At 35.2% G+C, this 20497-nt stretch overlaps 1 protein-coding gene across 1 annotated transcript in view; it reads right to left on the bottom strand.

Annotated features, from left to right (window-relative positions):
* TBC1D32 (TBC1 domain family, member 32) overlaps positions 1–20497 on the bottom strand; it is a gene marked incomplete at its 3' end in the record, with an annotated part of 152179 nt that overhangs the window by 129787 nt on the left and 1895 nt on the right. Inside the window, exons 2-8 of the mRNA XM_008589203.1 lie at positions 14345–14413; positions 11160–11285; positions 8066–8144; positions 7828–7931; positions 7671–7732; positions 6892–7036; positions 1226–1285 (exon numbers count right to left, since the gene is read on the bottom strand). Coding sequence (XP_008587425.1) covers positions 1226–1285; positions 6892–7036; positions 7671–7732; positions 7828–7931; positions 8066–8144; positions 11160–11285; positions 14345–14413 — 645 coding nt within the window. The remainder of the gene's footprint in view (positions 1–1225; positions 1286–6891; positions 7037–7670; positions 7733–7827; positions 7932–8065; positions 8145–11159; positions 11286–14344; positions 14414–20497) is intronic.

Genomic DNA, 20497 nt, shown 5'->3' with positions numbered 1-20497 from the left:
TCTTTGGTCATCCTGTTCTTTGTTTTTTCCCTTTATTCTCACAAGATCAGTCTATCTTATATGGCAACAAAAAATTTCCATTTAAAATGGGGATGGGAGAGAAATAAGATGCAGAAAGACTTTATTTCCACTCAATTTCTGTAAAAAAATTTTTTTTTTTCCTTTTTGTCTTTTTTTCGTGTCCGGCAACGGATTGCAACCCTCAGTGTCGCGCCCGTACCGGACCGGGACCGGCAACGGGATCGCAGCCCTCAGTGTTGCACCCGCACCTCACTCAGCCAGTGAGCGGGAACCGGTCTGTATGTGGGATCTGAACCCTCGGCGGGAGCGCCGCTGCACTCCCAAGCGGCGCACTGTAACAGTGCGCCACCGGGCTGGCCCTGTAAAAATGTTTAAGCATCTTTAACCTCTATGAATAAATTTCAATCCTATTAATCAATAGCCCTCTCTTTTTCTGCTGCTCAATTCTCTTGATTCTCAAACACAACACAATTATTGTTCTCCTTCTTTCATTCTATGCTCTACTGTACTTGCCCCAAAATTCATAATTTCAGGAATCTTCTCTTCGCCTGACTTCTAAATTCAAGGTTCTGCCTAACTATATAAACTATACTCACTGACTGACCCAAAGTTATATTGTATAATTTTTTAAATATTTTAATAAATTTCATGTTTAATCATGTTTGTTTATTATTAGACTTGATGATTTTTTTTCCATTCCTTTCAGTTCCCTTATACATTGTTTTACTAATAGTAATAAATGTAAATAATTTTGGCAATATATTAAGAGTATTAGTCTATATTTGATAATACTCAAACAACTTTTTACAAACGCAAAAGCATTTATCATCGTGAACTTTTTCATGCACTTTCATGCAAAACCATGTGTATATTTTATTGAAGTAATTCCCTCATTAACACCTAATATGAATCAAATTACATGCCAATACTTAAATACACGGCTTCTTTCAAACTAGCTTGTTACTTATAGAAACCTAATTTAATATGTACTTGTAGATCTCCTAATTGTTATCCTGACTGCATCTTAGGTCTCCACTTTTATCCTTTTATGTTTATAGGATGGTAGTTTAAGGACACATGAAAGAGGAATTACTTCATTATCCAATATCAATTATCATCGTTCAACTTTGAATATTCAAGTTATAACATCATATACCTTTTTTGTGCTATTATTTCTCAACATAAAAACAGAGTACAGACTTACCAGAGCCTTATATTTCTTTTCAAGAAGTCTCAGTACTGCAGTTCTGCTATAATATGCATGCTAAAATTAAGAGGGAAATGGTATTTAATTTAATATTCAAGCTATGCCATTAAAAATGTATTTTCCTACATTATTTCCAATAACAACATCATAAATCAAAGGCTATGTAATTTTATTATAATAATTTAGGTTTAAATTATTATAGTCAATGCCAAATAGGTTTTTCTATGTACACTGGGTTAGCAACATAACATCATAGAATGTAAATGATATCAAAAAACTCATGGCTCGACAACCAGGGATGCACGGGCAGAGAAAAAGCCCCCAGGAAGCCTGCCCACTGCCAGGCAACAAGACAGGACACAGGGCGCCACCTGCCTGCCATGACCAGGGACACACAGGCAGGGGAAAAGCCTCAGGAAGCCTGCCAACTGCCCACAAACAAGGCAGGTCCCAGTGCCACTCACCCACTGCAACCAGGAGGCCCTATACCACTTCCAAGGAGGTGGTCCACAACAGCTACCATCACAGCTTCCACTGCTGCAAGGTCAGCTAGTCAACACAGTAGCAGCCATCACCACAGTGCAGGTAGCCTGCCGTATATTCAACTGCACTGACAAAAGAAAGTTTAAGAGAGCTAGTGGACAACCTTAAGTACACAAACATCTGAATCATGGGTGTTCCAGAAGGGGAAGAGAAAGGTAAAGGCATTGAAAATCTATCCAATGAAATAATAATGGAAAACATCTTAGATACAGGGAGAGACACAAATCTTCAGATTCAGGAAGCTCAAAGATCTTCAAACAGATTCAATTCAAAAAGATCCTCTGTGAGACACATCATAGACAAACTGGCAAAACTCAAAGACAAAGAGAGAATCCTAAAAGCAGCAAGAGAAAAGCATCAAGTCACCTATAAGGGAGTCCCCATCAGACTATGAGCAGACTTCTCAACAGAAACTCTACAGGCAAGAATAAAATGGGATGAAATATTCAAAATACTAAAAGAAAAAACCTGCCAGCCAAGAACAGTATACCCAGCAAGGCTATCTCTCAGAAATGGTTCAATATACCAAGCTGATAAATGTGATACACAACATCAAAAAAATCAAGGACAAAAACCATATGATTATCTCAATAGACGGAGAAAAGGCATTCGACAAAATTCAACATCTCTTCATGGTAAAGTCTCTCAGCAAATTTGGTATAGAAGGAAAGTATCTCAATACAATAAAAGCCATACACGACAAACCCATTGCCAATATCATCCTGAATGGGGAAAAACTAAAAGCTTTTCCCTTAAGAACAGGAACAAGACAGGGATGCCCACTCTCAACACACCTATTTAACATAGTGTTAGAAGTGTTTAGCAAGAGCAATCAGACAAGAGAAAGAAATACAGGGCATCCATATTGGAAAAGATGAAGTCAAATTGTCCCTGTTTGTCAATAGCATGATCTTATCTATAGAAAAACCTAAAGATTCTACCAAAAAACTCATAGAGTTGATTAATGATTTCAGTATTGTTGCAGGATACAATAACAAAACCCCCAAATTGGGAGCATTTTAATACTCCAATAACAAACTAGCAGAAAAAAAAAAAAATCAAGGAAGTAAGACCATTTACAATAGTCACCAAAAAATAAAATACCTAGAAATCAATCAAACGTAGGAAGTGAAAGATCTCTTTGATAACTACAAATCACTACTGAAAGAAATTAAAGATGACACAAAAAAGGTGGGAAGACAATCTATGCTCTTGGATTGAAAAATTCAACATTGTGAAAATGTCAATATTAACTAAAGCAATCTACATATTCAATGTATTTCTCATCAAAATACTGATGACAGTCTTCACAGAAATAAAAAAAATCTTAACGTTCATATTGAAGAACAAAAGACCCCAAATAACCAAAGAAATCCTGAGCAAAAATAAAAAAACAAAGCCAGAGGCATAACACTACATGTCTCCAAATTATACTACAAAACTATAGTAATCAAAACAGCATGGTACTGGCATAAAAATAGACACTCAGACCAATGGAACAGAATAAAGAATCCAGAAATCAACACACAGACTTACAACCAACTGATCTTTGACAAAAGCAACAAGAACATACATTGGGAAAAAGTCTTCCTCTCCAATAAATGGAGCTGGGAAAATTGAACATCTATATGTAGAAGAATGAAACTAGACCAGCATCTCTCACCACATACCAAAATCAACTCAAAATGAATTAAAGATTTAAATATAAGACCTGATACTATAAAACCAGTAAGGAAAACAAAGGGGAAACACTTCAGGAAGTAGGACTGGGCAAAGACTTTACAAATAAGAACCCAAGAGCACAAACAACAAAAGAAAAAATAAATAAATGGGATTATATCAAACTAAAAAGCTTCTACACAGCAAAGAAAACTATCAACAGAGTGAAAATACAACCTACAAAATGGGAGAAAATATTTGCACACTATACATCTGACAAAAGATTAATTTCCCAAATATGCACAGAACTCAAATAACTACACAATATCAAAACAAATAACCCAATTTAAAAAAATAGGCAAAGGAGCTAAACAGACATTTTTCAAAGGAAGACATACAAATGACCAACAGATACCAGAAAATATGCTCAACATCACTAATAAGCAGGGAAATGCTAATCAAAACCTCATTGAGATATCATCTCACTCCAGTTAGACTGGCTATAGTCAAAAAGACTAAGAATAACAAATGCTGGTGAGGATGCAGAGAAAAGGAAACTCTTCTACACTGTTGGTGGGACTGTAAATTAGTACACCCACTATGGAAAACAGTATGGAGGTTTCTCAAACAACTACAGATATATCTACCATATAATCCAGCAATCCCACTTCTGGGTATATATCCAAAGGAATGTAAATTATCACGTGGAAGGCATACCTGCACTCCCATATTCATTGCAGCTCTATTTACAATAGCCAATATATGGAACCAACCTAAATGTCCATCAATGGATGACTGGGTAAGGAGAATCTGGTATATACACTCAATAAAATACTATTCTACCCTTTGTTATTCACATAACAAAGAGTAAAATTCTGTCATTTGCAAAAACATAGATGAGCCTGGAGAAAATTATTTTAAGTGAAAGAAGCTTGGCACAGAGGGAAAGATGCCATATGTCCTCACTCATAAGTGGCAGCTAAGAGAGAAAGAAGTAAAGACAGACAGACCACAGTGGTGTGTTCAACTTGCAGAGGTAGAGAACAGACCTAGGGCTGCCGGGGCAAGGGATAGAGGGAAATAGGGAAAGGGCTGTTGGGGAGAGGTTGGGTGGAGGACACAGGGAATAAGTGCAATTTGAGGTGGTGGGCATGCTGATAGCTGATTTGCTCCCCACGTCTTGCGCACAGGTGCTGACGGTCAGCTCTTGCCCCTTGAATAAGTATAATAAATAAAAACAAACAGAAACCAAAAACCGAAAAACCTCTTGGCTCATTTAGTGACAGACCACAAGAAAAACATTCTACCCATCAACTGTGTCCAATTTCCAGGCTAAGCTATTTTAAAACCACCAGCAGAAAAGCATACCTGACTACCAGCATATGCTAGAACCCAAAGAAAATATACAGAAGTGGGGAAAAAAAAAAAATCACAACTCTTATACCGAATAGGACAATGTACTGCCTACATGTACAGAAATTTGCCAAGATTGAAATGCTCCAAAGGAACAGTATCCTAATCATTTTCTGCCATAAATATTTAAAAATGATCCAAAGTGCCAAAAAAAAAGCTTTAATCTCCTCCTTTGAGCTGAATATAGATGGGATTAAAACCTGTATATGCAAAGCACTGTACAAAGCCAAGGAAAACTACAATACTGTTTAGATAAATTACATTATATATCACTAGTATTCCAAATATAGTTTCTTCATTTTACTTAAAAACAATAGAGAATATTAAACAGAACAATACCTAGTAAAAACTATCAAAATTCTGAAAAACAGGGTTAATTAAATAGTGTTTTGATTAATTGAAGGTTAATCAAAACCCTATGTTTGAACTCTTGTAGCTAAAAATGTTTTCAAAAACCCTAATCCTTTTTTCAACTTTAACAAGAAAAATATGTTGATGTTCAATCATACTGTTTTTAACATTGACCATGTTCTTAAAAGAAATCTTCATAGCACATCCCTCAGACCAGGGCTAACTACAGCCCGCAGACCAAAGTCAGCCTACCACCTGATTTTATAAATAAAGTTTTACTGGGACACAGTCAAGCCCATTCATTTACATATTATCTATGTATACTTTGGAGCTACAACAGTTGGGTTGAATAGCTGCAACAGAGATCTTACAGCCTACAAAGCCAAAAATATTTATTGTCTGGCACTTTACATAAAAAGTTTGCAAACCCCTGGCCTAGATACAAAGAATATAGGAAGACGTGATAAATTTTCATTAATACTACAACGTACTTGGGGATCTGATTTTTTTATGATTTTTCTGTTAGTTTTCTTGTGATCTGCCTCATTCTCTCAATAATCAAGTATTTGCAAAAGAATGTTAACCAAAAAAAATTAATTACCAACAATTGGTAGAATATGATTTTATTTTTGTTAAAAAAACACCTAAACCGATAAATATAAGTGTATATATTAAATATACATATATAAAGCAAAATCTTAATAGCTGTTATCTCTGTGCTGTATAATTTTTTTAATTTAATTTTATTTGTGCTTTTACATATTTTGCATATTTTTTCCAATAATAGTATAATTTGGTAATCAAGAAAAAATTCAGAAAAAGTGTCAAATGTGAAGAACAAAGAGTTCAGTTTAAATTAATTAAATTTAATTGAGCTAACATTTATCAAACACATACCATATAGGCCATGTAAAGGCTGAGCAGTTAATGGGGGATTTATCATACAGTTTAGATAACAAAAAGTGGGGGAAAAAAAAAGCCATCAGCTAGATAATATCCAGACTGTGCTGAGCAGTAAATGACTGCTTTGCATGGCAGTCACGGCCCTAGCCCCTCCCTTCTCCACTGCAACAAATACCAAGTCCCCAGCAAACAGGTGAACATAGACAAAGATGTGAGCACACAAGCCAGATGTTGCTACTACTGCTAGACACAGACCTCTCTTACTCAACAGCGGTTGAGGGAGGTAACAATATAAAAATCTCCCTACTCTTAATATTAATTTCAATTCTGGGACAGTAATGAGCTCCACAGGAAATTGCCAAATCAGGCATTAAACACACATTCCCCAAACTACAGTTCAGGAGGAGGCAAATGAAGGAATACTTTTAGGCAGGGAAAAATGAGCATTGAATTCTTATGTTTTACCACATCTGCTTAAAATTTTTGAAGTTTTTAAACTAAAGAAAATCAGATTTGATAGGTCATTCAGCTTAAATAGACTCAAATGAATTATCATTTAAAATCCTATTCTGACTGTCACTAGTAAAAATTTGGGACAACTTCTCCATGCCTCAATTACTGCATCTGAAAATGGGGTATTTATACCACATACCTCATAGATTTTTATGAGAATTAAATGAGTTAACACATGTACAAGCAATTAAAACTCAGCACACAGTAAACAAACATTAGCTAGTCTTTAAAATGACATAGCAATGAGCTGAAAGTTATAAAAACATTCTATTTTTCCTTACCATCCATTTTTTGAACCACACAGCTTTGGTATCAACTAGTGCAAAAAAATAGATTGGATCCAAAATCTTCTGTGAGACGTGATGGCTTTGATCATGTTTAACTGATAATAAGGACAAAGTACTCTCCACAATTTCTTCCATATACCTTAAAGTTTGAGAAAGAAAGTGATTTTAGAAAAAAACAAATGCTATTATATATATGTATGTGTATATGTATATATATATATATGTGTGTATATATATATATATATATATATATAGGACTGGTGATATACTTTGTATTTATGGAATTATAAAGTGGTATAAAATCTTTGGAAACAAATTTTTTATATTTCAGTAAATGGCCGAGGTGGAATTCACACCCAATTTTCCTGGTTTAAAAACTTATGTTCTTTCTACTTCAACACTGGCTCTCCAAATTAACATTTTTTTTTTGAGACTCACAGATGCACCTACAACCTTATTAAAAACTTCAGAGCTGAAAGAAAAAACTTTAAAGAACATTTAAGGAACTTTTCCAGAGAAACAAAGATTAATAAGAACCTGAGGCTACCACACCCTCTTTTTACCTTGTGATTATTAATGGTATAAAATGGCACTTGCATAGAGCAACTCACATAGCTACGGACAAAACATGACAAGCTTAAAAAATAAAAATAAAAACATTATTATTCTCTTCCCAGTCAAATGAGGCAATAAGACTATCTCCAGTCTTTTCTAAATGTATGTGGGGCAGTCACACTCTTACGTTTTATGTTGGCATATGTTAGGTGACTTACTTCTCTGGGTGACGAATCCAGAAAGATGGAACCTCTTTCTGATATTCACTTAGAAGACGAACCTACAAAGCAGTGTACAGCAGTCCTCAAAAAATTATAATTCTTAAAAACAGAAGTTCTTAAATAAAAATAAAATAATATTCTAGCAAATGGATACCTTTTTGAGTAAGCGAATCATGTCAGGATTAGTCATATCTATACCAGCTGAAAGAGTAGGAATATGATTTTCTCTAGAAAGAAAGTATAACTCCAAATATTTAGCTGAAAAGAGAAAGTAAAAAATTTAAAACTACTATAGCATTCATTTACAGTGCTTTCTGAAAACAGTTATTTCCTATCCATTTTTCTTAATTACACATGAAAAAAAACATTTAAAAAATGACTTATTAACATACCTAAGCTTGTATAAATTTCCTTGGTCATATGTAATGGTGAAAGCGTAAATGTCTGTGCATAGAATTTTAAAATCCGATCCTGTGGAAATAAAACAAAGGTTCTGTATCTAAGATTCTTACAAGAATAGAATAAAGAAAAAATATTTTTCACATAGTAAAAACCCAGAAAATAAACACAAAATAAACCATTCAGAAACCTGAGTAGGAATGTACCTTTTTAAAAAGGATCACATTCCTGTGTTGGTCAGCAAAAAAATAAAATTGACCAAAACTAATAGCAAATCTAATAACAGAAATAAATTGTCACAACATGTGGTAATAGTAGGCACTGACACAGAGAGATAAAGTAGATTTAATAGAGGAAGGTGAGGTTTGACAGAGGAAGATACAATCAAAAGGTGTCAATAAACAAAGAAACAGTGTAGGCAGCTCTAAATTTTAAAAAACCCCATATTTCTGAAGCCAAGATTTATTTATTTTATATTGCTTACATGGGTAGTTTCAGTAATTAGACATTTTAGGATTACAATTTTGCCTCTTCCCAAGAAAAATACACATAATATTTTATAAATTTTATATTATTAGAACTCAAAGTAGAAACTATCACAAGGTAAAGGAATTAAATGAGATAACAGATGTAGTTAAACAGTGACCAGCACACGTGGTTAAAAAGGTAGCTAGTATTATCATTTTAATTATATCAATTTTACCATTGTGATGAGATTAATCCTAATAGTGAAATACAACTTTCCACTGAATAAAAACATAATATTGTCTCAAATTTTCTAATCTGAAAAAAAATTAATAACCCTGTTTATATCATTCAGGATAATAGGCTTAGAAGAAATAGTTCTCCAAGTGATTAAAGAGATCTTCTAATAACCCAAAGAAATTCCTACTGAACACAGGAAATTAAATACTTTGGGAAGCCTATTTTTATAACTGCAGCAATTGATAAGTATCTGTAACACTTTTCAACCACTATAGGCTTAAATCAGGTAACTGTAAGAATCCTTTAGAGCAAGAGAAAAAGAAACAGAATCAAACTCAAAAAGAATTTGGATCAAGCACAAATTTAAAATGAGAAGAATGTTATATACCTTGTTTTCTACTCTAAAATGACTGATTCCATTACCATTCCCCCCCTCTATAACAATTGCTTTTAATTTTATTAACTTAAATAATAAAACTGACCATTGCTGCATAATAATCTATAATGACTAAATAAAGCCTCTTATACCAACCCATTAGGAACTTTACTATGTTTATACGGTTCTAATATAATTTCTAAAATAAAGAAAATCTATTTGGCCACTATTCTGTCTTTATTAAGGGAAAAAAATACAAGGAAATTTACAATTGCACTTTTTGTTAGAGAGCCTTAAAATGTTAAAGATGACCCTGAAATATCTTTTTTTCCCCTTGAAGTTCCTGATGATTGAGCTTTTACAGAAGTGCACAATAACCTCTGTTTTTTTTTTTTTTTTCCTTTTTTGTCTTTTTTCGTGACCGGTAACGGGATCGCAACCCTCGGTGTCGCGCCCGCACCGCGCTCAACCAGTGAGCGGACCGGTCTCTATATGGGATCCGAACCCTCGGCGGGAGCGCCGCCGCACTCTACTGAGTGCGCCACCAGGCTGGCCCAATAACCTCTGTTTTTTTTTTTTTTTTCCTTTTTTGTCTTTTTTCGTGACCGGTAACGGGATCGCAACCCTCGGTGTCGCGCCCGCACCGCGCTCAACCAGTGAGCGGACCGGTCTCTATATGGGATCCGAACCCTCGGCGGGAGCGCCGCCGCACTCTACTGAGTGCGCCACCAGGCTGGCCCAATAACCTCTGTTTTTGATAACGTTGAACTGCATTTAAGTATTAGGTAAACACCTTTTCCCCCTTATAAGAAAATCAAATACTAGTTCCCAATTCATTTCTGTTTACCAGTATAATTATATCTTCATTGGTGGTAGACTGTGATTTTAAACAGACAAATGTATTGAGATACTTATATTTTCTATAATTATGTCTTTACTGTCTGTGTCCTCTACTAGAATGTAAGTTCCATGAGAGCAAAGAGTTTTTCTGTCTTGTCCCAGCGTCTAAGCTAGAATGATGCACATTGTAAGTTTTAATACATATTTGTTGAATAGCAAAATGTAACTCTTGTGCTAACACCTTATAGTTTTTAAAGCCAAAATTTCTTCACTCACATATACAGTAGAAAGAAAAAGACCCTCTAAAAAAATCCAATTTGTATTTAAAATGTGATGTTTGGGCCGGCCCCATGGCTCACTCCAGAGAGTGCGGCGCTGGTAGCACCAAGGCCACGGGTTCAGATCCTATATAGGGATGGCCGGTGCACTCACTGGCTGAGCGTGGTGCGGACCACACCAAGCCAGGGGTTACGATCCCCTTACTGGACCAAAAAAAAAAAAAATGTAATGTTTGATAGTCAGGTTTTTTTATTTACATCATAGACACTATCTGTAGAATTACTGCACTTGTTAACATGAGCTTACTTTTCATCATATAACTATTCCTGAAGTCATATGCAAATTAATTTTTACATAAATCAGTCATATCTGTACTGACTTCATAATTTTACAATTTAAGGAATTTTCTACATTTGCTTTATGATTCATCTCAAATTATTCAATACTTTTAGCCTTACAGTTTTCTAGCTTCTTTTTAAGCAGTCAATCTCTAAGTAAACAAATGCATAAGAAAAATGCTTGTGAGTCCATTAGAATAAATTCTGATTCATCGTTTTTAAGTTCAAATTTCACATATCATGAATTCTTTTAAAATATTTTTCTTAACTCTAAAACAAAGATACAAATACTAGGATATCCCTTTACTAGATAAAACAAAATGCACAAGGTAACAAATAGTCTATTATTTGGTAGTGAGGTATGATATTGACCATATTTTGAATCTAATCATGAAATAATAAGTTAATTCCGTTGAAGAAAATCTGACAATCCAAAAGTTGAAACTGAAGTCCCATAAATATTTGAGCTATTATTAAAGAAAACTATCATACTCCATTTACTTCTAGAATGGTACATTAGTTTTAATATTTCTATAACCATTTACTTACACTAAACACAGGATTGGGATCTGAAAGAGATACTGTCAGTTTTTCACAGAGCGCAGTCCAATTTTCACAGTTCAGGACATCAGATGGAGGAGCTGAACATAATGTTTGCAAGGCCTCATATCTCACCTATAATTTTTTCAAAAGAAGATTTTTATTAATACTCAGCCACTAAAACAATACCAATTCTCCAAAACAATATTTAACAAAAACTACTGAAAGGTAGAATCTGGATAATTTTAACAAGCCATTTATGATAATCAGATGCCCTTTTATGAAACTCCTCCTGAGAACTCATTTTTTGAACTAAGTGCTAAGCAAAGAAAAAAATAGGTTACTGTTTTGTGTAAAGCAAAAAGTAAAACTCTAAATGTACTAGGAGATTCTCAGTCTCATGTCTAAGTGAAATAGAAGGAAGGATGGCAGAATCAGAATCACCAAGGCAACGTTTTCCAGTGGTCTCATCCTACAGACTTGACCCATTCTAGTATGCTCCCATAAGAGGTCCTACAGTTTGAGCGTTTTAATTTTAAAACGTTGCCCAGATATGTCCCGAGAGAAGCATTACCATTCCAGGATATATGAACAATTCTCACAAAACAATTAGTTTGAACCTGTTTTTTTCTGCTAAACCATATTTTCTGACCTTCTAACTACTATGGTAGGAAGAAAAAAAAGGCATTCAGCAGTGAGATGCAAAATTGAATTTCTCTATTTTCACAGAAAGCTTACTTCCTAATCAGTCTTTTCAAAATCCAATCCAAATTCACTCAAAACAGTATGACCTGAGGGGTGGCAGTGGAGAATAGCTCCACTCCAATGACAAATGGATCAAAGCTTCTCCGCCAGTCACTCTCCAACTAGTGAGTAATAACACACTGTTTCCAACCTGATCCTTAAAATCTGGTCATTTGCCAACTGAAGCTTAGTGATAAAAAACAGTGAGGCATCAGAGATAGGAGCCAACACCTCTGCAAACCAGACACTCTGAACCAGAATGGCAGCTTTTAAATAAAAAAGACAGAGAATATACATGTATTTGAAAATGTCTACACATTCGTATGAAAGAACTCCTACATAAAACTTTATTTGTGATGGGCATTAGGGGAAATATAGAGAGTGTTTTAAAAATTAGGAATTCATGGGCCGGCCCATGGAGAGTGCAACGCTGGTAGCGCCGACGCTGCGGGTTTGAATCCTATATAGGAGTGGCCAGTGCGCTCACTGGCTGAGCGTGGTGCAGACCACACCGTGCCGAGGGTTGCGATCCCCTTACCAGTAAAAAAGGAAAAAAAAAAAATAGGAATTCATTTACAATGTTAAGTAATTTCTCTTTTTCAGTTAATTTTTTTTTTTTTTTGGCAGCTGTCTGGCATGGGGATCCAAACCTTTGACCTTCGTCTTACAACACACACTCTAATCAATTGAACTAACCGAATAACATTCAGTTAAATTAAGACAAAAATCCTATTAAGAATTTACTCCTTGCTTTGGATCACCATACCAGCCAGCCACACACAAAAAAGAGAGAATTTACTACTTGCAGAAGCAGAATAAAGGTTTCTGAACAAGTACAGATTTCCAAATAATCCATTTACACCGAAGATAATAGGGTTTTCATCACATAAAAGTCAAATCTCATTTCCAGTATCTTTTGAAACACATTTTAATTTACTAAGAACCCAGAAAATAAATAAAAATGCAAAATGCTGAGAGGAAAAATGTTATTCTTCTCTATGATTTTTTTTTTTTTAAGTTCAATGGGAGGAAATCATAAGTATTTATTTAGTTTAAAACTAAAAGTTTGGGCCCGGCCCGGTGGCGCACTGGAGAGTGCACCACTTGGGAGCGCGGCGGCGCTCCCGCTGAGGGTTCGGATCCCATGTGGAGACCGGTTCCCGCTCACTGGCTGAGCGTGGTGCGGGCGCAACACTGAGGGTTGTGATCCCGTTGCCGGTCCCCGGTCCGGTACGGGGGCAACACTGAGGGTTGCGATCCGTTGCCGGACACGGAAAAAGACAAAAGACAAAAAAAAAAAAAAAAGTTTGAAGATAATAATTTATTTCAAAAATTGAAACAAAATGGCAAGATATATATAAAAATTCTTAGGTTAAAAAAAAATCTTCAAAAATCATATCTTACTTTCTATTTCAAACTGACTTTCAAATGTAATAAGACTTCATATATAGTAGTTTGTATGATCTTTTTTATTTTATTTTATTTTTTTTTGTCTTTTGTCTTTTTCCGTGTCTGGCAACGGATCGCAACCCTCAGTGTCGCCCCCGCACCGGACCGGGGACCGGCAACGGGATCGCAACCCTCGGCGTTGCTCCCGCGCCTCGCTCAGCCAGTGAGCGGGAACCGGTCTGTATGTGGGATCCGAACCCTCGGGCGGGAGCGCCGCCGCGCTTCCCAAGCGGCGCACTTATCTAGTGCGCCACCGGGCCGGCCCCTGTATGATCTTTTAAAATATAAAGATACAATTCAATATAATAACTTATTTAAAAAATCATTTTTCTAATAAAAGAACAAATGTGTCGACATTGCTCACATTGAGTGGGGGTGGTTTGGGAGATGCTGGTCAAAGGATACAAAATTTCAGTTGGAAAGGAGAAATAAATTCAAGAGATCTACAGTGACTATGTTAATAACAACATACTGTGTTCTTGAAAATTGCTGAGTATAGATTTTAAGTGTTCTCACCACCAAAAAATGATAAGTATGTGAGGTAATTCATAAGTTAATTAGCTCAATTTAGCCAGTCCTCAATGTATACATATTTCATAACGTTATACATGATAAATATACACAATTTTTATTTGTCTATTAAAAACTATTTTTTTAAAGTTGCTTACATTTTCTAGAAGTAGAAAAAGAATTAAGTGAATTTTTTTCCCTAAAAAATCACTAACTAAAATATTGTATACAAAGCAACAGTGAAGGAACAGTTTTGGGGACTACTGCTTGACTTCATCCTTTCAAAATTGTAGCTAGAAACAGAAATTCCCTCTTACCATGACAATTCTCTAAGGAAGGCCTCCCTCACTTACTCCGTGACCTTTCATTTTAAGACTAGAAAGTTTACCACAGACAGTCCAGGATTGCCTACAATAATAAAGCCCTAGCCTCAGGAGAAACAGCCCAGCTGTTATATCTGACTGAACTTAACAGCTGTCCTTTAAACTTACCTCTTTAGGTTGCCCAGGATCCAACTGGTCTAAAATCAATTGTAATTTTCCTTGACAAAATTTGTAACTCTGTAACACAATTGACAGACAATCATTTAGTTAGTAGACTTTCAGAAGTATTGCTCTAAATGACTTTTTTTTTACCATAATTCCAAGCACAAAACACATTCTGAACAAGGGGATGATCTATTTTGATTTGGCAGTGAACTTTGTTTTCCAAGGTTTTTAAATGAGAGCTGAGTATCCCAGTAGAACAGTGTACCTTCATGTATATGAAAACTATTATCTGCTGAGCAACTGCAATGTGTAGAACATTATAAGACTCAAAAGACATAAAGCCAAAATGTGGTGTACCCAGAAATGTGAGATGAATGAAAAGTAAAACATAAACAAGTAAAAAGGCACAAACAGTACCCTAGGCATATAGCTATAGAGCTGCTTGAGCTTTTTTTGTTCCTTTTCTTTCCTGTACTTTTCCCTGGACTTCTCCATAGTTGTTCTTTGGTGAGAAAATTCTTGAAGCAAAAACCTCCAGCTTGAAAAAAGTTTATAGTAGATCATCAGCTATTTTGGAGGAAGAAAGGGTCTTCTTCCCAACAAAGGCAGTTCAAAAATGCATAATATCTAAAAAATCATCTAAAAATAACAAATTGCAATAATAATAGCTGTCATTCATTGAGTATCCATTATTTAACAAGACCTATACCATTCCAATTCACAGTGACTCTGAGAAATATGAGATATATGAAAACCAAGGAGGTTAAATAACTCCTCCAAGTTACTCATCTATCAGAACTCTCATTCCCACCATATTAGAGACCCTTCTCTTCACTATTTATACTCTTTCCTAAGGTGTTCTCATCCAGTTCTTTGACTTTAAGTATGTCACAACAACTCATAAATTTATATCAGTCATTTGGTCTCCAGAGTTACATATTTATTTATCCCCTCAACATTTCCACTTGGATGTTTAACAGGCCTCTCAAACTTAACATGTCCAGAATAGAATTCTTGATTTTTTTTTTTTAATTTTTAGTTTCAAATCTGCTCCTCCCTCAGACTTCTCCATCTTGGTGAATGGCACTACCATCCATCCAGATTTTGACTTAGGTCACAAATAGGAGTTAATCTTGACTCCTCACTTTCTCTCATTTCCTACAATCAATCCATCATTAAATCTTGCAAGACTATCCCAAGTTTCATATATCTTAAATCCACCTCACCACTTCCCTGCTAAAACCCTAGCCCAAGGCACCATCACCTCTAATCTAGACAACTTCAATGAATCTTAACTGGTCTCCCTGCTTCTACTCTTACCTCATCCTACCCCACCTACCACTGTCCAGAAACAGTCCTCAAAGTTTTAAGTCAAATCCCTTCATTTCCACACTTAACCCCCTCAAAAGAATTCCCGTTTTATTCAGTTCATCTACCTAACTCTCTCTCATTCACCACTCTTCCCCCACAGTCCAGACTCCAATCACACTGCCTTCTTTCCATCCCTGGAAGATGCCATGCTCACTCTAGCCTAAGAACATTTGCTATTGCCTTTCCTCCAGCCTGGCAATGTTCTTACTCCAGAGCTTTACATGGCTGCCTCTTATCACATAGAACTCAGCTCAAAAACCTCCTCAAAGGAACATTCCCTGATCAGCCTAATGTAGTCTCTGCATACTTCCTCACCCTTTACACCACTGTCCTATTTTCTTCATAACCTAATTGCTAACTGACAGTCTACAGCATGTGTGAGGGGAATATGGAGGAGAAATTTACAAGTGTTTTGTCTGATTACACTCACATCTGGAACTTGGTCTTTTTCACTATAGTATCCCCAAAACCTGAAACGGTGCCTGATACAGGGTAGGTATTCAATACATATTTCTTCAATACAAGAATGATTCCAAAGCCAATCTTCCCACCATGTTACACTGTCTCTCTAAGAAAACAATCAGAGGGTACACAGAGCTACTCTATGACCAATAAATCCAAAACAGCCTGTTATTTTATTATTATCCAACACAAATTTTCTTAAAAAGCCTTAAACAGGTCCCAAGGTTCATCCCTTTCTAAAAGTACATAGTTTACTAAAATTCTATGCATGTCATTTGTTAAAATTAAAAGTACTATAGGGCTGGCCAGTTAGCTCAGTTGGTTAGAGTTCAGCCTTGTAACACCAAGGTTCAAAAAACTTATTTAAAACAGATATCTTACATAGAACATAGACATTTTTTATATGTGCATATACATGTGTATGGATATATAAAAGTATATAAACATGTATATGTATATAAATATACACTTGCACTAAAGTGTATACATAAAGTATATATGTATATATACTCATGTTCTATTGCTAGACAAATTCCTTTACTTCTTTTATTATTTTTCTTTAGCCTGGCCCTTCTGCCTCTCATAAACTTGATTTCTTCTGGCTCTTCCATCCACCATATGACTTTTACCAGATCATTATCTATGTCTAAATGCCTTGCTATCCAAATCATTGAAAAATAAGAACAATATCAAGGGTATGAGTTCAAATCAAGTAGACTGAATTCCTAGCTCCCCTTTTAACTAGCTAACTGACCCTGGAGTCACATTTAACCCCACTTCATTTCTTGCAAACACTTCCCAGCATCACTGTAAGAATTCAATAGAATAATAACAGTAAAGTCTTTTCCTTTCTGGTATTAAAATTTTTAATTTTGAAGTATATCTCATATACCAGGTACTATGATGTTATAGCTAGGAGCCAGAAATCATTATTAAAATATAATTCTTGCCTTCACTCCATAATCCGGCTTTAGTCTACCCTTCCAATCTACTCTCCACAAACTATTTTTTCTAACCCTTCACATAAATAAACTATTCATAGGTAGAATATGCCATATTCTTTGTTGATTCAGAGCTTTTGTCCATTCCCCTGTCTGAATGGACTTCCCTATACAGCTCTTTAATATTCTTATCTATAAGGGCTCCTTTTAGAAATTCCCATGACACCATTTCTTTTTTTTTTCTTTCTTTCTTTCTTTTTTCTTTTCTTTATGGCTGGCCATTATAGGGATTGAACCCTGGACCTTGGTGTTATCAGCACCACTCTCTAACCAACTGAGCTAACTGGCCAGCTCCCATGACTCATTATTTCTATTCTACAACTTCATTATTTTTGTGCCTCTCCTACATCTTTACTATCTTAAGTAAGGTCCTTGAGGAAATAATGCATATCTGATTAATCTTTGCACTTCTACTATGCCTAAAACAAGACATTACACATGGCAGATGCCCAATATATATCTACTAGATGAATGTACCTCTAAAGAGTTGATATCCCTCAAATCTACTATATTTGCCTTTCCTCCCAGTTTAGAACGCATATTAGAAAACCAAAACCTTTAATATATCCCTGATTGGAGTAACCTCAATCTACTTACTTATCACCCTGAAAGATTCTTTTAATTATCTTCTTAAACATAGTACAAACTTCTCTTTTAAAATGTTATTTAAGCAATGAAATAATTCTTATTACACTTGAAATCAAAATGAGTCTAATACCTGCTTTAAAAGTTACCTATACTGAGTATCTTTTTATGTTGTTGTTATCAGTAGATGAACATAAATTGCCACAGTAACTAACTGCAATAATTTATTTAATTAGCAAGTAGATAATGTGTTCACCTGAATATGTATTTGTTAGATTTTCAGTTGTTCTAAATATTTCTTACAATGAAAATTCCTGAGAATGGGAGCAATGTTTGCTAACTTGATTTGTAAAGCAAGACATACAGATCTGTTGGTAAGAACAGAAGTGATGATATCTACATAGCCAGACACTTACAAAAGGAGTTCTTTAAAAACATGTTTTCATTTGTTAAAGTGTAAACTAAGCAAATATTTTTCTGTGCAAACTAGATGGGGAAAAGAGGAAGAAATAGAACAGGTTGATAATCTAAGATGTATAAGATCCAAATCAAAGGTCTTTATGTGCTAAAATAAGATTTGTATACAGTTCTATCAGATGCAGGTTACCTAAAGACTGCAAACAGAACACATTCTGTAATTTGTTATAGAGATATCATACTCGATTACTTAATTTTAACATATATTGAAAAATATTCATATTATTCAATAACTACATTTTAAATTTTAAAAATCTAAACACCCTCAACATTAAATTTACTCTATAAATCTCTTCTATTTTAAATGTTTGGTTTGTAAACTGTATAAACCATTGAACATGCAACCAGTAAAAGAAAGACAGCTATTACTGTTGTTTAAACAATACTGCTATGGGAAATAAAAAGGAGAATATTGAACCTAAGGATATGTGAAACTTTAATCACTGAACGATGATTTCTTCCCTATTCTTAAAAAAAAAAAAAAAAAAAAAAACAGTGCATCAGCCCAATGCTGATGATAATAATAACAGCAAACACATAAGTGCTTAATATGTGCCAGGTACTGGTCAAAATGTTTACATATATTAAGTCATTAAATTTGCAGAGCAACCCTACAAGTCAGGTTCTATCTCAATTACACACATAAGAATACTGAGGCATAGAGAGGTTAAGAAACCATGGTCCAAGTTCATCAATAGCAGAACCAGAGATTTCAAACTGGTGTCTCAAGATCCAGAATGAACTGGCTTCACATAGAATGGATTGTTCAAATTTTACTGAATCTAAAACTTTTCAAATTATGCACCTACCCTTCATTATGCCTTAAATAAAGAACAAAGTTACTATTTCAAAACAAAAACATAAGGTTTTAAAAACATTTTCAAATGCTGTTTTTCTTAATTTCCTAAATGTCTTAATTATGTTTTGATGAAAAAAAAAAACCCTGCACTTTTCTTTAAAAATGCTTCATTGAGAAGTAATAAAAATCTATTAATATTTTAAAGTATGAAGAAACTTTAGTATTCTTCATAAAGAAGAATATTAGCATTATTAATCAAACAAATTATTTTAGTTTTCTGGTGTCAAACTGGCTCAAGGGAATACCATTAAAACAAACAAGCAAGCAAGCAAAAACAAGCTCACACCTGCCCCTAATCAATTATCCTATTCCACCTGTCTCAGGCCACAACTAACTCTTGGCAGTTGCTGTATGAACACTACTGGATTCGTTTCTTTTATGTTTTAGCTGCCTTTTCCTTTCATCTCTACATTTTTAAGATTTTATGCCCCCATCTTGTTCTGCTTACAAAACAAAAAATAATTAAAATCTTATCAATTAGGAATAACCAAGATGGGGGAATTCCTGAGGTGTAGGTTGGGCTGTGGCTAACCCTATTGTTCTGGCTGATGTTGCTGAAAAAGATATGGGATTCTTGCCATCCCTCAGCAGTAGTAAGAAATCCTGAAAAGCAAAACTCCTTACCAAAAAGAGTATTATACAGCTTGGCAGATTTTAGAAGAGACCAGAAAATGGGTAAACTCATGATATTCTGATTAAGATTTGAGAAGCAATAGCAAAAAATAAATTAGGTAACCTTAGTTGAAAACACATACTCTGAAAGACCGGGTAAGGCCATGTATCTAATAAAGGAAAGTTATTCAATAAAATTCCTACTGGAAGAATAAAAAGGCTAGCAATAAGATGGAGTTCAGGTTCTTCCCAGGAAAAGAAGAATCTATTTCTTGCCTTTTCAAGTTTCTAGAGGCTGCCTGCATTCCTTAGCTCATGGCCCACTTCCACTTTCAAAGGCAGCAATCACATCACTCTGACTTCTATGTCAGCTTGCACATCAACCTTCTGTGACTGACTCTCCTGAGACACTCTTATATGGACCACATTGGGCCCATCTGGATAATCCAGGATAATCTTCTCTTTTTAAGATCCTTAACTTAATCACATCATAAAGTCCCTCCTGCCATGCAAGGTAACATGTTCAGAGGTTGACGGAGTTTGGATGTGTTGTCGCCTCCAAAACTCATGTGGAAATTTAATCCCCAATGTGGCAGTGTTGGAAACTGATTGAGTCATGGGGGTGGATCCCTCATGAATGGATTAATGCTTTCTCTGGGGAGGGGGGATTAATGAGTGAGTTCTCATACTATTAGTTCCCATGAGAGTTCATTGTTTAAAAAACCCTGGCACCTCCTCCCTCTCCCTCTCTCCCCCTCCCTCCCTCCCTCCCTCCCTCTCTCTCTCTCT

This window comes from Galeopterus variegatus, unplaced genomic scaffold, assembly GCF_000696425.1.
Source record: "Galeopterus variegatus unplaced genomic scaffold, G_variegatus-3.0.2 Scaffold5294, whole genome shotgun sequence".
In the NCBI taxonomy this organism is placed as follows: domain Eukaryota; kingdom Metazoa; phylum Chordata; class Mammalia; order Dermoptera; family Cynocephalidae; genus Galeopterus; species Galeopterus variegatus.
The sequence above is the reverse complement of the archived record's forward strand: the minus strand, read 5'-3'. Positions and strand labels throughout refer to the sequence as shown.